This window comes from Sus scrofa, chromosome 1 (genome assembly GCF_054392235.1).
Source record: "Sus scrofa isolate SSC_HxYL_T2T_F1_AM1 chromosome 1, Sscrofa_HxYL_maternal_Yorkshire_Landrace_v2.0, whole genome shotgun sequence".
Lineage (NCBI taxonomy): Eukaryota > Metazoa > Chordata > Mammalia > Artiodactyla > Suidae > Sus > Sus scrofa.
Window position 1 is genome coordinate 154,734,409 of NC_139383.1, and position 16,650 is coordinate 154,751,058.

General features: G+C 40.5%; 2 protein-coding genes across 41 annotated transcripts in view; one reads left to right on the forward strand and one right to left on the reverse strand.

The window, feature by feature from the left end:
* Positions 1 to 4,742, forward strand: part of MTMR10 (myotubularin related protein 10) — a 50,480-nt gene extending 45,738 nt beyond the window's left edge. For all 4 annotated transcript variants that reach the window (XM_003121665.5, XM_084976523.1, XM_084976529.1 and 1 more), the window contains 2 exons: positions 439 to 621; positions 1,650 to 4,742. In XM_003121665.5, the coding sequence (XP_003121713.1) occupies positions 439 to 621; positions 1,650 to 2,243 (777 nt within the window). In that variant the 3' untranslated portion in view covers positions 2,244 to 4,742. The remainder of the gene's footprint in view (positions 1 to 438; positions 622 to 1,649) is intronic.
* FAN1 (FANCD2 and FANCI associated nuclease 1) overlaps positions 407 to 16,650 on the reverse strand; it is a 48,130-nt gene continuing 31,886 nt past the window's right edge. For 28 of the 37 annotated variants that reach the window (XR_014815525.1, XM_084976442.1, XM_084976379.1 and 25 more), the window contains one exon: positions 6,557 to 6,813. Coding sequence is in view for 35 of the 37 variants with exons in the window: in XM_084976442.1 (XP_084832568.1) it covers positions 6,676 to 6,813 (138 nt within the window). In the remaining 2 variants the exon portion in view is untranslated. Of the gene's footprint in view, positions 2,148 to 6,556; positions 6,814 to 16,650 lie in introns of those variants that run through there. The other 9 variants (XR_014815430.1, XM_084976386.1, XM_084976391.1 and 6 more) reach the window with 1 other exon arrangement.

Sequence of the window (16,650 nt, forward strand, 5' to 3'; positions counted from 1 at the left end):
ACTTAGAAAAAGTGTAAGAGGGGACAGTGATTTCCATCCAGAGATTGTTTTGCTAATCCACTTACCAAGTCTCATTCAACAGGTAACTTACATAAATGTGTGATCATGTGCTTAAAGAGTAAAATGCTGCTATCATAAAAATTACTTTGGCACATTTATGGTATCCCACCAGTGAAATTTCACGTCTTGTAATGATGCTCTCATTGCCCAGAGGGCTCAGCTTCCTTGGTGATTGGGGAGAAAACACGCTCTTCTCGTTCTGCAGGGAACCAGGCTTCTCTCTTCTCAGGAAATGGAGCGTGCTGCTCCCATGAGATTGTGCTTGCTCTAGTGCAGAAAATTTGTATACTGAGGAATAACTTACCAAAAAGGAATTTGTTATGAGAAAATCTTTAGCTTGGCCTTGTTTCACAGAAGTTCAAATGTTTTATTTTGCAGGAATTTGCTATAAGCAAAAATATCCAGTTGGGTGATGAAAAGGGTTTAAAATTCCCCTCAGTTTGGGACTGGTCTCTTCAGTTTACAGCAAAGGATTGCACCCTTTTCCATAACCCCTTGTACATTGGAAAGAGCACACCTTGTGTACAGAACGGTTCTGTGAAGTCTTTTAAACGGACAAAGGTAAATTACAAAAATGCACTAACAGTGAAAACCTGATGTTGGCTCACACATAACCAAAAACCTCTTCTTCATGGCAGAGTAGTTAAAGTCCAGTCACTGCTTGTGCCAGTGTGGGTTTGAGGGAGCATCACTTTTTCACTCACATGACTGTGCCCTGACCTTGTGTCTTGGTGTCGAGTCGGATGGCCCTGGTTGTCACCTCAAGAGTCAGATTCCAGCCCTGCGCCCAGGGTCTATCTCCTAAAACCTGTCCACTCCTCCTGTTCTTTCTTCAGTCAGCCAGGTCTAGCTTTTCTTTAGCCCAGAAATCTTAGAAATGTACACTTAAGCAAATGAGAGGCAGACATCGTTTCACCGCACTGGCTTTTTTACTGTGCTTCAGAGATAGTACATTTTTTACAAATTGAATGTTGGTGGCAACCCTGTGCCAAGTTTGTCTGTCAGTGCCCTTTTTGCAGCAGTATTTGCTCGTTTCTTGTCTTTGTGTCACATTTTAGTAATTCTCAAAATATTTCAAATTTTTTCATTATATTTGTCATGGTGATCTCTGACCAGTGATCTTTGATGTTACTATTGCAGAAAGATTACAACTCAACTGAGCTCAGATGATAGCATTTTTTAGCAATAAGGTGTTTAAATATGCACAGTTTTTAGACACAGTGCTACTGCACACTTGAATAGACTGTAGTATATTGGAAGCATAACATCTGCACTGAGAAAGCAAAAAACTCACATGACCTGCTTTTTTGCAATGTTGGCTTTTTTGCGGTGGCCTGCAATGATGGGTAGGGTGTCATCCCCACCCCATGCAGTCTATGGCCTCAGCAGAGTCGAGGCCTGAAAATGCTAAACTTGAGTGGAGGAGGATGGAAACAGGTATTACCAGGAAGAGGACAAAATGTCCTTTAAAGTTGAAATTCTGCCAGTTTTTCACAATACCAAGTTTACATTTACCATTATACTTTTACTGTCTTTCTAATAAAAAGGGCATCTCGGGAAAATAACCCTAACATCTCTCTTCCATACAGAAAAGCTACAGCTCCACGCTAAGAGGAATGCCAGCTTCCTTAAAGAATGGAGTCATCAGTGACCAAGAGTTCCTTCCAAGGAGAAACTCACTGATACTAAAAATGAAGCCAGAGCCTCCTCAGCACAGTGACAGCCAGGACAGGGGCATGGAGCAGTTCTTCAGAGAGTGGTTTTCCAGCCCTGTGGACCTGCACGGGGTAATTCTGCCGCGTCTCTCTGGAGCATACATAAAGCTGTGGAAACTGTGCTACTTCCGCTGGGTCCCAGAGGCCCAGATCCATCAAGGGGGCTTCATCACGGCCTTCCACAAGCTGTCGCTGCTGGCAGACGAGGTGGATGTGCTCAGCAGGACACTGCGGCAACACCGGGGCCTCCTGGACACCCGCTGTGCCGAGCCAGACCAAGGCAGGATGTACTTCCGCTCCAGCGGTCCACACGACACTTCGGGGACACCGGACTTTCTCTCCTCCTCCTTTCCCTTTTCCCCAGTAGGCAATCTGTGCAGGCGAAGCATTTTAGGAACGCCATTAAGCAAATTTTTAAGTGGGGCCAAAATATGGTTATCTACTGAGACACTAGCGAATGAAGACTAAAACGTAGTATTTTTTTCTGAGGGAGCTAGAAACACTTTCCTCTGGATTAAAATTGCCAACCTAGGCATTTGAAGCTCTAGTAATTTTCTATTAAGAGTAACACTTGAAATTTGCACTAACAGGTAAAAACATGTTGATTTATGCTTCCTTCACAGTATTTTTAAAAGATAGGCATAAATTTTGTTATTTATGTCCCTGTCCTGTCATTCTGTCTGGCTCATTTATAGGTCTTTTGCAAGCAGACATCCCCACAGTCTTATATTATTGTCGTCAAGCTAATCAGGTTTTGTCTGTGACATGTTTTGTCCACATCCATTTTCCCAGCCACCTCCCACAGGCTCCCTGATCATCAGTGGCCTTAGCAACGCTGAGAAGCAAGCAGTAGGAAAATGAGGAAATCAGTGCTTACTATATTTTCAAGAAGCAGCCACCAAAACCCCAGGTATTTGTGTATTTTTCTGGTTGCGCTCTATTATCTAACTAAGCACACCTGAGAGTTGTGTGTTCCAAGACCATAATTTATTTTAGATCACTGTGTTTGGGACCGCAGATCACTGTGTTTTTAAATCATGAGTTTGCTTTTAACTTCATAGGACTAACTTTAAATTGATATGCACTGCTGACTTTAAAAGCATTTGCTGTAGATTAAGTGCCTTTGACATTAATATTAAGATATAAATACCACAGAGTAAAATAGAATTTGTCTTTAAGGTAGAGCCCCACTGCACATTGGAAAGAGGCTATTCACACTCAGCTTCGTACCAACAGCCAGGAGTCCCCAAAGCCACATGTCCCTCTGGAAGTCACCAGGACACATCAGCTGTACAGGGGGTGGTCGGTGTTGGTGCAGCAGCATTGCTGAAACCCACCCTCAAAAACAGAGGCCCCATCAGTAGTTCAATATGGTGAACTCTTGTTGGAAATTTCCCTTGGAAATAAGCAATGAGGTCAAGAGTCAGGTCACTCGCCCAGAAGCCCCTCCCTCCCGCAGACAGGGCACTTAATGCTTAGGAAGAAAGAAAAGGAGAATAAAAATGGACTTGTCTCAAAATACTGCCATTTCAGTGAACAGCGATAGCATCCCATCATGCCCAACCTTTGACAACAGGATTAAGAGGAGTCTGAGTAGCAGACAGAAAAGTGTTCTTGGTCTAAAACTCCCATTTTTAGATGGAGGGATGAGAGCCGAGCCAAAAGCTGTGGGGTTAAAGCTTAAGCCTGTCATGGCTGTAACGTTTACAACATTTCCCCCAACACCCCTCGATCCCTATTTAAAAGATGGATTTTTAAACTATGGCTGTTATTTAGAGTTTCTTAAACTGCCATCTTAAGCTTTTAAAAAAATTTTTTATAATTAAGTTCTAGTTAGCTTATGTCCCTTTCCAAAAACAACAAGTTTTTTCAAAACTGTTTTACCTTCACATGTAACAAGTAGCTGTTTTCATTTGAATTGTTTGCCTTTTAAAAATTGTTGAATAATGTCTCTGAATTTAAAGAGACAGAAGTTCCTATACAGTGTCTTAGAAACTTACCTTGTGGATAAACCCAATGTTTTTGCCAACTTGCCTAGAAAATGAGGGCTTTTTTCAGTTTATATAAATAGCATTATTGCCATTAAACACTTTATAGTCCTTGATTGGAAACCAGCTCTAGTCCCCTTAAAACCCCACAGTATATCCTGCCACTGAAGGTATAGTAAATCTTCTCCCTTTTTCATCAGGCTGCCTTTTTATTATTATAAATTGTTCTAAATCGATTATGTTTTTTCAGGTTGAGCATTTATTTCTCAATAGCTTTCTTCCCTCACACATTTATTTCAACCCCTTTAGTAATTTTTTTCTAACTTGCAAGTTTAAAAAGGATTAGGTACTATTAAAACTGTTTTAAAATAGAAAATGTGCATATTTTTGTATGAGAATTGAATGTAGTAAAATAGTTTTATTTTTGCTGAACAGTTGTTGTATCATGATTATTGTGCCACAATTTATCGTGCATAATATGAAAAACAACTATAACAGCCTTAAGCCCTGGCCCCAGCAAAGCTGCCTGGCCCCTCTGCCAGCACAGAGGGTGAGTGGGGACAGGGTCCGAAAGCAGTTACAGACGCTGCCCCAGAGAGCCCAACGCCACAGCCCCCTGCAAAGCCTGTGCTGACAGCAGGCCACACAAATGTCAGGTAGCTTTGGACTTTCTAGGATCAACTCAAAGATGTACAGTGTCTTACTGGTTGTTTTGTGATAGAAACCAATTTTAAAACCAAAAATACCTAACTTTATTTAAGAAAGTGTATTAATTTGTGCTAACAGAGGGTGAAAATTATTCAGTGCATATACTTCAACAAAATCAGCTTGCTGTAGCAGTAACCTCAAGTAGTTAAAAACTTGATTTTGAGAGATTGAGGGACCTGAGTTAAAGATGAGCAGGAAGATGAGAGATCTTGTTGTTCAGCAGTGATGAATGTGAAGGATGTTTTGACTGCGAATAAAATGTCCACAGAAATCGTTTGCCTTTGTTATCACTGTGAATCACCTCTGAGAACACAACCGAGTCAAGGTGCAAAGATGTTTCTTTCCAGCTGCACTTGCGCGTTGGCTACTCAACCTGCCTGCTAACACAAGGTAGTGATCAGTGTGGTGGTGGTGTTTTTGTTTTGTTTTAGTGCATTTTTAACATCAGTTCACAACTGGCTGTCGCTAAGGCTGTGTGGGTTCATCACTGTGCCCTAACTCATCCTTCCAGCCAATAAACTGAAAAGCTGGGGACTAACAAACACTTCCCTGGGGAGGTCTCAGAGCTACTCTGTGGGGGAGGCATCCGTGGCCTGCTGTTCTGATAAACCCCTTCCCATGCCCACCTCCCCCAGCTGAGACGTCCAAAGGCGACGAACAGCCCTGTGCCTGTAGACCCAGGAGATACTGCAGGTTGCTTCCAGACCCCCATGAAAAAGCGAGTGTCACAATAAAGCAGGTCACATGGATTTTTTTTGTTTCCCGGTGCATATAAAAGTTGTATTTCCAATATGCTAGTCTATTAAGTGTGTAGTAGCATTGTATCTAAAGTCTCCATACTTTTTTTTTTTTTTTTTTTTTTGTCTTTTTGCCTTTTCTAGGGCCGCTCCTGTGGCATATGGAGGTTCCCAGGCTAGGGGTCTAATCGCAGCTGTAGCCTCTGGCCTACACCAGAGCCACAGCAACGCCAGATCCGAGCTGCGTCTGCAAGATACACCACAGTTCATGACAACACCAGATCCTTAACCCACTGAGCAAGACCAGGGATCGAACCTGCAACCTCATGGTTCCCAGTCAGATTCGTTAACCACTGAGCCACAACAGGAAAGTCTCCACTTTGTCTTTAGAAATACTGCTAAAACTATCATCTGAGCCTTCAATAAGCCATACTTTAACAAATATAATAATGAAAAAGTTTGAAATAATGAAAGTTTGAAATACTGCGAGAATTACCAAAATATAATACAAGGTGAGCGAATGCTAGAAAAAATGGTGCCCGTAGACTTGCTCAACGCAGGGTTTCCAGACCTTTGATTTGTACAAAATTCAGTATCTGCAAAGCACGAGAAAACAAGATCTGCCTGCACATGAGAAACTGCCTCTAGTTATAGGATGTTCCCAAGGAGAAGGACAAAAAGAGATAGCTGCTTTTGATGAATGACTGCCTATCCTTTTGGTGATGCAGGCCCAGCTATGGCAAGCATACAGAAATAGTAAGGAACTTAATGAGAACCTGCATCTTAACTGCTGAAGAAATCAGAATTTCAGCTGTTTATGCCCTTCTTTGAGAATCATAAAACAAGAATTTTAACAGCCAAGTATGTGAGGACAGTGGAGAGAAACTTACATCAATTAAGAATCTGATTCTAATATACTTTTTAGATCCTTTTATAAAAGACCCAAAGCTATGAATCATCTTTTTTTTTTTTTTTTTCCCAGCTTTCCTATAAATCTAATTCAATAACATACACATCCAAGCTCCTAAAATAGCCACCAAGGTTTGGATCTTTTTTAAGTTTCATGGAGTTCCCACTGTGGCACAGCGGAAACAAATCTGACTAGGAACCATGAGGTTGTGGGTTCGATCCCTGGCCTCGCTCAGTGGGTTAAGAATCTGGCGTTGCTATGGCTCCGGCGTAGGCTGGTGGCTACAGCTCTGATTAGACCCCTAGCCTGGGAGCCTACATATGCTGTGGGTGCAGCCCTAAAAAGACAAAAGACAAAAGTTGAGAACCTGCTGTGTGGAATTTGTGAGGGTATTCAAGCCAGTACCAAGTTTTGTGATACACAGACCCTATACAATGATGAGTCATTAAACCATCAGGTTTATTACAATAACAAGCTCAAAATTAGATGTAGTATACTTTATGCTTAGATGGAAATCTTACACCACATATAAGGAGATACTCCCAACTCCACAGCTCTCAGTCAGGGCCCCTGCTCTTGGCTCCAACTGCAACCACGTGGCAGACCTCCACCTCAGCCCCCAGCCTGCGCAGCTCATCCAGCCAAATCATCTGCTTATGCGAAAGACGGTCATTGGGACCTTTCACTTCCACCAGCTGCAACATAAGTTTTAAAGTTATTAGTGTCTTACTGCGATGAGCCATTCAGATAAGCTACAGTAGTTTACACTAATAACTATGGCTTATCCTACTACACTGCTGTACTTATATATATATAGCAACTAAATATATGTGAAATTAATATTCTGTAGAAACTGGACAGTTCTTCACAGAGAATGAGTAAACTGATTCTTAATATAGCAGTTGAAAAATAGTTTTAAAGCATGCACTGGATTTTTCTGATTAAAACATTTCAATTACTTTTTGTTACATCTGCAGTTAAATGCAAACTTCTCACCATGACCTACAAAACCGTATGACCTGGCTGCTGCAAACCACGCCAAAGGCCTCCTCTCAGCTCCTGAGACATTTTCCACCCAACGGGAGGGCCTTCCTTATGCTTACTGTCCCTCCACCTAGGACACTTCTCCCTGTTCTACTTGTGCCTGACATCTTACCTTCAATGACTAGCTTAAATTCATGGCTAAGCGAGTTCTTCCTATACACTTCTTTCATGGTTTTGATAATAAAACTCTTCATTACATAGCAGCCCCACAAAAGCAGGAACTGTCAGTTTTGTCCACTGCAGGTGACCGACATTCCAAACACAGCAATAGAAACTATCCAAAATGAAGTACTGAAAAAAACTTTTTAAAGAACAAAGCATTTCAGCAGCCTAATAGGAGTTTAATTACAGTCTCCAAAGGGAAGCGAGAAAAATATCTGAAAAAGTAATAACCAAAAAAATTGCAAGTTTGATGGAAACTATAAATCCAAAGATCCAAGAACCTCAATGAACCCCAAAAGCACAGAACCATAAAGAACACGACACTTAAGAAACATCATAATTAGGAGTTCCCATCATGGCTCGGTGGTTAATGAATCCGAGTAGGAACCATGAGGTTGCAGGTTTGATCCCTGGCCTTGCTCAGTGGGTTAAGGATCCGGCGTTGCTGTGAGCTGTGGTGTAGGTCACAGACGCAGCTCAGATCCCACGTTGCTGTGGTTCTGGTGTAGGCCGGCGGCTACAGCTCCAATTAGACCCCTAGCCTGGGAACCTCCATGATGCCGCAGGAGCAACCCTAGAAACAGCAAAAAAAAAAAAAAAAAAAAAACATGACCCATATACCTGCTGTCTTCAAGAGACTCACTTCAGTTCTAATGACATATACAAACTGAAAGTGAGAGGATGGAAGGAGATATTCCATGTAAACTGAAATCAAAAGAAAGCTAGAGTAGCAATACTCACATCAGACACAACAGACCTTAAAATAATGTTGCAAAAAACAAAGGACATTACATAATGATCAAAGGATCAATCCAAAAATATAGAACAATTGTAAATATATATGCATTCAATATAGGAGTACCTCAATACCATGAGGAAACTACTAACAGCCTTAAAAGGAGAAACCAATATAACACAGTAATTGGGGGGGATTTTAACACCCCACTTACAGCAATGGACAGATCATCCAGACAGAAACTCAACAAGGAAACATAGGCTTTAAATGATTCATTAGACAAGATGGACTTAATATTTATATTCAATCCAAAAGCAACAGAATACACATTCTTCGCAAGTGCACATGGAATATTCTCTAGGATAGACCATATTCTAGACCACAAAACAAGCCTCGGTAAATTTAAGAAAACTGAAATCATATCAAGCATCTTTTCTGACCACAATGCTCTAAGACTAGAAATCAACAATAAGAAAAAAAATTGAGAAAAGCACAAATACATGAAAACTAGACAACATGCTATTAAACGACCAATGGATCAGGGAAGCAATCAAAAAAGGAAATTAAGAAATACCTAGAAGCAAATGACAATGTAGACACACCTATGGACTGCAGAAAAGCAGTTTTAAGATGGAAGTTTATATTAATACAATCTTACCTCAGGACACAAGAAAAATCTCATAGAACCTAACTTTACACCTAAAGCAAGTAGAGAAAGAAGAACAAACAAAACCCAAAGTTACCAGGAAGAAAGAAAGAAAGAAAGATCAGAGCAGAAATAAATGAAATAGAAATGAAGAAAACAACAGAAAAGATCAATGAAACTAAAAGCTACTTCTCTGAAAAGACCAACAAAAGTGATAAACCCTTAGCCAGATTCATAAAAAAAAGGATTCAAATTGATAAAATTAGAAATGAAAGAGAAGTTAAAATAGACATCACAGAAATGCAAAGGATCATAACTACTGCAAGCAACTATATGCCAATAAAATGGAAAACCTAGAAGAAATGGACAAATTCTTAGAAAGGTACAATCTTCTAAGACTAAACCAGGAAGATACAGAAAAGATGAACAGACCAATCATAAGTATTGAAATTGAAATTGTGATTTAAAAACTTCCAACAAACAAAAGTCCAGGACCAGATGGCTTCACAAGCAAATTCTATGAAAAATTTAGAGAAGAGATAGCACCCATCCTCCTGAAACTATTCCAAAAATTGTGGAGGAGAGACCCATATTAAATATAAAGACAAAGTCAATATATATGCCCCTAATATAGGAGCACCCAAATACATACAACAAACACTAACAGACATAAAAGGAGAAACTGATGGGAATACAATAACAGAAGATTTTAACACCCCACTCACGTCAATGGACAGATCCTCTAGACAGAAAATCAATAAGGCAACAGAGATGCTAAATGACACAATAGAAAAGTTAGACTTAATTGACAATTTCAGGATATTACATCCAAAAAAATCAAAATATACATTCTATTCAAGTGCACATGGAACATTCTCAAGGATTGACCACATACTGGGACACAAAACTAACCAACAAATTTAAGAGTACAGAAATTATTTCAAGTATCTTCGCTGACCACAATGGCATGAAACCAGAAGTCAACCACAGGTGAAGAAATGAGAAAAAACTGATTACATGGAGACTAAACAACATGCTACTAAAAAATCAATGGGTCAACGAGGAACTCAAAAAGGAAATTTTAAAAATATATGGAGACAAATGATAATGAAAACACAATTATTCAAAATCTATGGGGAGTTCCCGTTGTGGCTCAGTGGTTAATGAACCCAACTAGTATTCATGATGACATGGGTTCAATCCCTGGCCTTGCTCAGTGGGTTAAGAATCTGGAATCACCACGAGCTGTGGTGCAGGTTGCAGATACAGCTTGGATCTGATGTTACTGTGGCTGTGGTGTAAGCCAGCGGCTACAGCTCTGATTTAAACAGCCTGGGAACCTCCATATGCTATGGAAGCAGCCCTAAAAAGACAAAAAAAAAAGTCTATGGGATGCCGCAAAAGCAGTGCTTAGAGAGAAATTCATAGTGATACAGGCTTTCCTCAAAAAGAAGAAAAATCTCAAATCAACATATTTACCTACCACCTAAAAGAATTAGAAAAAGAACCAACAAAACCTAAAGTCAGCAGAAGGAAAGAAGTCATAAAGATCAGGAAGGAAATCACTAAAATAGATTCAAAAAACAATAGGAAAAAAATCAATAGGAGTTCCTGTCGTGGCTCAGTGGTTAACGAATGCGACTAGGAACCATGAGGTTGTGGGTTCTGTCCCTGGCCTCGCTCAGTGGGTTGAGGATCCATGAACTGTGGTATAGATTTCAGATGTGGCTTAGATCCTGCATTGCTATGGCTCTGGTGTAGGCCAGCAGCTACAGCTCTGATTAGACCCCTAGCCTGGGAACCTCCATGTGCAGTGGGTGCGGTCCTAGAAAAGACAAAAAAAGGAAAAAAAAAGAAAAAAAAATCAATAAAACCAAGAGCTGGTTCTTTGAAAGGAAAAACAAAATTGACAAACCTCTGGCCAGACTCACCAAAAAGAAAGAGCTCAAATAAGAAACGAAAGAGGAAGAATCTCAATGGCTACTGAAGAAATAAAATAAATAAATTAAAAAAATAAGAGACACTATGAACAATTTATATGCCAACAAATTTGATAACTCAAAGAAATGGGCAACTTTCTAGAGACACAGAGCCAACCAATCACTTAAAATGAAATTGAATATGTAATAAAAACACTCCCTACAATCACGAGTGCAGGACCAGATGGCTTCACAGTTGAATTCTACCAAACATATAAAGAAGAACATATAGGGAGTTCCCCTTGTGGCTCAGCAGAAATGAATCTGACTAGTTTCCATGAGGATGCAGGTTCGAACTCTGGCCTCACTCAGTAGGTTAAGCACCCAGCACTGCCGTGAGCTGTGATGTAAGTCATAGACGTGGCTTGGATCCTTCACTGCTGTGGCTGTGATGTAGACCAGTGGCTACAGCTCCAATTTGACCCCTACCCTGGAAACTTCTGTATGCCACGAGTGTAGCCCTAAAATGCAAAAAAAAAAAAAAAAGAACATATATCTTCTTAAACTTTTCCAAAAGGTTAAAGAGGGAACACTCCGAAATACATTTTATGAAGTCACCATCACCCTAATACCAGACAAAAATACTACCAAAAAAAGAAAACTATAGGCCAATATCTTTTTTTTTTTTTTTTTTTTTTTTTTTTTGTCTTTTTTTGCTACTTCTTTGGGCCGCTCTTGCAGCATATGGAGGTTCCCAGGCTAGGGGTCTAATCGGAGCTGTAGCCGCCGGCCTACGCCAGAGCCACAGCAACGCCAGATCCGAGCCACGTCTGCAACCTACACCACAGCTCACAGCAACGCCGGATTGTTAACCCACTGAGCAAGGGCAGGGATCGAACCCGCAACCTCATGGTTCCCAGTCAGATTCGTTAACCACTGCGCCACGATGGGTACTCCCAATATCTTTGATGTATACAGACCCAAAAATTCTCAACAAAATTTTAGCCAACTGAATGCAACAACATATAAAAAAGATCATATACCATGACCAAGTGGGCTTCATCCCAAATTCACAAAAATGGTTCAACATACACAAATCAATCAACATCACAACAATGAAATATTAACAAAAGTCAAAAGGTACATGATCATCTCAATAGATGCAGAAAAAGCATTTGACAAAATCCAACATCCATTCATCATAAAAACTCTTACCAAAGTGGGTGTAGAGGGAATATACCTTATCACAATCAAAGCCATTTATGACAAACCCACAACCAATATAATACTCAACTGGGAAAATCTGAAAGCCTTCCCACTAAAATCTGGAACAAGACAAGCATACCACTCTCACTACTTTTATTCAACATAGTATTGGAAGAACTAGCCACAGCAACCTGACAAAAGAAATAAAAGGTATCCAAACTAGAAGAGAAGAGGTAAAATTGTCACTCTGTGCAGATGACATGATACTACATGTAGAAAACCCTAAGGACTCCACACAAAAACTATTCAAACTGATGAATGAATTCAGCAAAGTAGCAGGATACAAGACTAACATTCAGAAATAAGTTGCATTTCTGTATACTAACAATGTAATATTAGAAAAGGAATATAAAAATACCTTTTAAAACCACACCCCCAAAAATTAAATACCTAGGAATAAACCTGATCAAGGAGGTGAAAGACTTACATGCTGGGAACTATAAACATTAATCAAGGAAATTAAAGACGACTCAAAGAAATGGAAAGATATTCCATGCTCCTGAAATGGAACAATTAATATCATAAAAATAGTCATACTACCCAAAGCAATCCACAGATTCTACGTGATCCCTATCAAATTACCCATGACATTTTTCACAGAACTAGAACAAACAACCCAAAAATGTATGTGGAACCATAAAAGACCCAGAAGCAATCCTTCGGAACAAAAACCAAACAGGATCCATAACTCTCCCAGACTTCAGGCAGTATTACAAAGCTATAGTAATCAAGACAGTGTGGTACTGGTACCAAAACAAACATACACACCAATGGAACTAGAAATAAACCCTGACACTTATGGTCAATTAATCTTCAACAAAGTACGCAAGAATATAAAATGGGAAAAAGTCTATTCAACAAGTAGTGCTGGGAAATCTGGACAGCTGCATGTAAATAGAAGAAACTGGGACACACTCTTACACCATGCACAGAAATAAATTCAAAATGCCTTAAAGACTGAAACATACCACAAGACACCATAAAACTCCTAGAAGAGAAAATAGGCAAAACATTCTTTGACATCAAGCATACAAATGTTTTCTCAGGCCAGTCTCCCAAAGCAATAGAAATAAAACAAAAAATAAACCAATCGGACCTAATCAAACTTAAAGCTTCTGCACAACAAAGGAAACCATTTAAAAAAAAAAAAAAGGCAACCTACAGAATGGGCAAAAATAGTTTCTAACAATGCAACTGACAAGGGCTTAATCTCCAAAATATACAAACAGGTTGGCTGCACAGCTAGTCTCCAATTCCATCCTGGAGAAAATAAAAACATGACCAAGGCCCTGAGGTTAATCTCCTGGAGCAGACAAGAGGGGCAGCCAAGAAGAATGCTGGTGAACCAGTTAGGAGACTCTCGCAGCCACTGCACCAAGAGATGATGATAATGTGATCCTGGGAGAAGGCAGAGCAGATGCAGGAAATTGGTCTGATTTCAGAGCACTATTCTTAGATTGAGCTAAAGTTGTGCAGGGGAGGCATAGCAAGGAAGGGAGACAGAGTGTCACAGGAGAGAAAAACAGCACCAACTCCATCTTGATGGGATTAAGATGGCGGAATAGAAGGACTCAGCTCAACTTCTCTCCTAAAATCAACAAAATTCACAACTAAAGGCTGAGAAATCTTCATCCAAAAGGACCGGAAACCTTAAAAAAGATATCCTACTCCAGAAGACAAAGAGGATGCCACATCAAGAGGTAGGAGGTAATTACACAAGATAAGCAACCCCATACCTCCTGGGTGGGAAGCCCCACAGACTTGAAACTAACTGGTTCACAGAGACTCACATACAGCAGTGAGTTATGAGCCCCACATCAAACTCCCACATGTGGGGATCTGGCACTGAGAGAAAGAGCTCCTGAAGCATCTGGCATTGACGGCCAGTGGGGCTTGTGCACAGGAGCTCCACAGGACTGGGGGAAACTGAGACCCCATTCTTATTTTTTTTTTTTATTTTTTTATTTTTTTTTTTTTTTTGTCTTTTTGCTATTTCTTTGGGCCGCTCCCACGGCATATGGAGGTTCCCAGGCTAGGGGTCTAATCGGAGCTGTAGCCACCGGCCTACGCCAGAGCCACAGCAACGCAGGATCCGAGCCACGTCTGCAACCTACACCACAGCTCACGGCAACGCCGGATCGTTAACCCACTGAGCAAGGGCAGGGACCGAACCCGCAACCTCATGGTTCCTAGTCGGATTCGTTAACCACTGCGCCACGACGGGAACTCCGAGACCCCATTCTTAAAAGGCACACACAGACTTTCACGTGCACTGGGTCCCAGGGCAAAGCAAAGTCTCCATAGGAATCTGGGTTAAACCTGACTGCAGTTCTTGGAGGACATCCTGGGAAAACAGGGGTGAATGTGGCTTGTTGTGAGAGAAGGACATTGGAAGCAAAGCTCTCAGGAATATTCAGCAGTGTGCCTTTCTCTGGAGGTGGCCATTTTGGGAAAATCTGGCCCCATCTGCTGCTGAGAAGCCCCAGGGCAAACAACAACCCAGGTGGGATCACAGCCCCACCCATCAGTAAACAAGCTGCATAAAGACCCCCCCAGGCACACAGCTGCCTCTAATCCCATCCAGAAACAAAGCCCCGCCCACCAGAGGGATTAGAATCACCTCCACCTACCAGTGGGCAGGCATTAGTACTGCCCATCAGGAAGCCTACAGCAAGTTCCCTGTACCAACTTCAGCCACAAGGGGGGCAGACACCAGAAATAAGAGAGGCTACAGCTCTATTATCTGTAAAAAGATCACCACATCAAAAACCTATGAAAATGAAAAGACAGAGAACTATAACTCAGATGAGGGAGAAAGAAAAAAAACCCAGAAAATCAGCTAAACAATGAGGAGATTCTCAGCCTCCAGGAAAAAGACTTTAGACTGTTGATGCTGAAGAAGATGCAAGACATTGGAAATAAACTGGAGGCAAAGATGGATAACTTACAGGAAACACTGACCAAAGTGATACAAGATATAAAACTTAAACAAGAAGAGATGCAAAATACAAAAACTGAAATAAAAAATTCACTGGAGGCAGCTAACAGCAGAATACAGGAGGCAGAAGAACGAATAAGTGAGGTGGAGGACAGATTGTGGAAATTATGGATGCAGAACAGAAAAGAGAAAAAAGATTGAAAACAAATGAAGAGAGTCTCAGAGAACTCTGGGACAACATGAAACGCACCAACATCCATGTTATAGGGGTGCCAGAAGAAGAGAGAGAGAAGAAGACAGAAAAAATATTCCAAGAGATAATAGCCGAAAACTTCCCTAACATGGGGAAGGAATCACTCACTCAAATCCAGGAAGCACAACGAGTACAATACAAAACAAACCCAAGGAGGAACACCTCGAGACACATACAAACTGACCAAAATTAAAGACAAAGAGAAAATCTTGAAAGCAGCTAGGGAAAAGAAACAACTAACATACAAGGGAACCCCGATAAGGTTATCGGCAGATTTTTCAACAGAAAATCTGCAGGCCAGAAGGGAGTGGCATGATATACTCAACGTGATGAAAGGAAAAAACCTCCAACCAAGATTACTCTACCCAGCAAGGCTCTCATTCAGATTTGAAGGAGAAATCAAAACCTTCTCAGATAAGCAAAAGCTGAGAGAATTCAGCAACACTAAACCAGCCTTACAACAAATACTAAAGGAACTTCTATAGGCAGAAAAGAACAAGAGAAGAAGGAAAGGAAAAAGAGCAGCAAAAACAAAAATAAATTTTGAAGCCATAGCCTCAAACTAACATGTTAAAATGCACATACAGGCAGTCCCTGCCGTTAAGACTGTTCTTAACAGTGGAAATGACCTGTAAGAACTTCATGCAGGCCAACCTGAGGCTATGCCAACCTCTCTTCTAACCCTTGAGACGGTTCTCTCTTTTCTCTTTCACCTACAGCAAGACTTGTAGCATGTCTGCAGTTTTCTAAGGGTGGGAGTTTCTTCTGGTGTTAGTGGAAATCCATTGAGTTTGAAGGCCCCCTTCCTTACCTTGACTATGGTAGTCAGGAATAGGCACCTGCCCCTGTGTTTTGCTTCCCCCCAGACCCCAGCATGTGAGGGTTCTGCTGCTTGAGTAGGAGTTTCAATTCCCATTGCCCAATGTTTGGGAGAAGACAAATTGTAATAGGGGCTACTTACTTTATAATCTTAACAGAGTTTCCCTTAGGCACAAAATTAAGCTCTACTTTACAAGTATAGCTTTACCTATATCTGTATTTATATCACTTTAGAGTTTTGTGGTATGCTTGGGATCCAAACCAGCATGTAATAGGAACAAAAATTCCAAGTTCCAAAGAATAAACTTGCAAGAAAATTTTTGTACATGTTTTGTTAAAAATCAAGGTCATGCTGGATTCTTCTTTCTGCTAAAATTGTCAAGTTCTTTTGGAATACATCTTTGGTATAAAAAACGAATATTGGCATGAAAGGGCTTTTAGTTTCAACTTTACCTTGGCTTTTTAAATTATACAATAATGACATAATAAATATTAATAATTCATTGCTTTAAAAAAAAAATGCTGGAGAGGGTATGGAGAAAAGGGAACCCTCCTACACTGTTTGTGAGAATATGAATTGGTACAACCACTATGGAAAAGAGTATGGAGGTACCTCAGAAAACTAAATATAGACTTATCATATGATCTAGCAATCCCACTTCTGAGCGTATATCCAGACAAAACTCATTGAAAAATATACATGCACCCCTATGTTCATTGCAGCACTATTCACAATAGAAAAGACACGG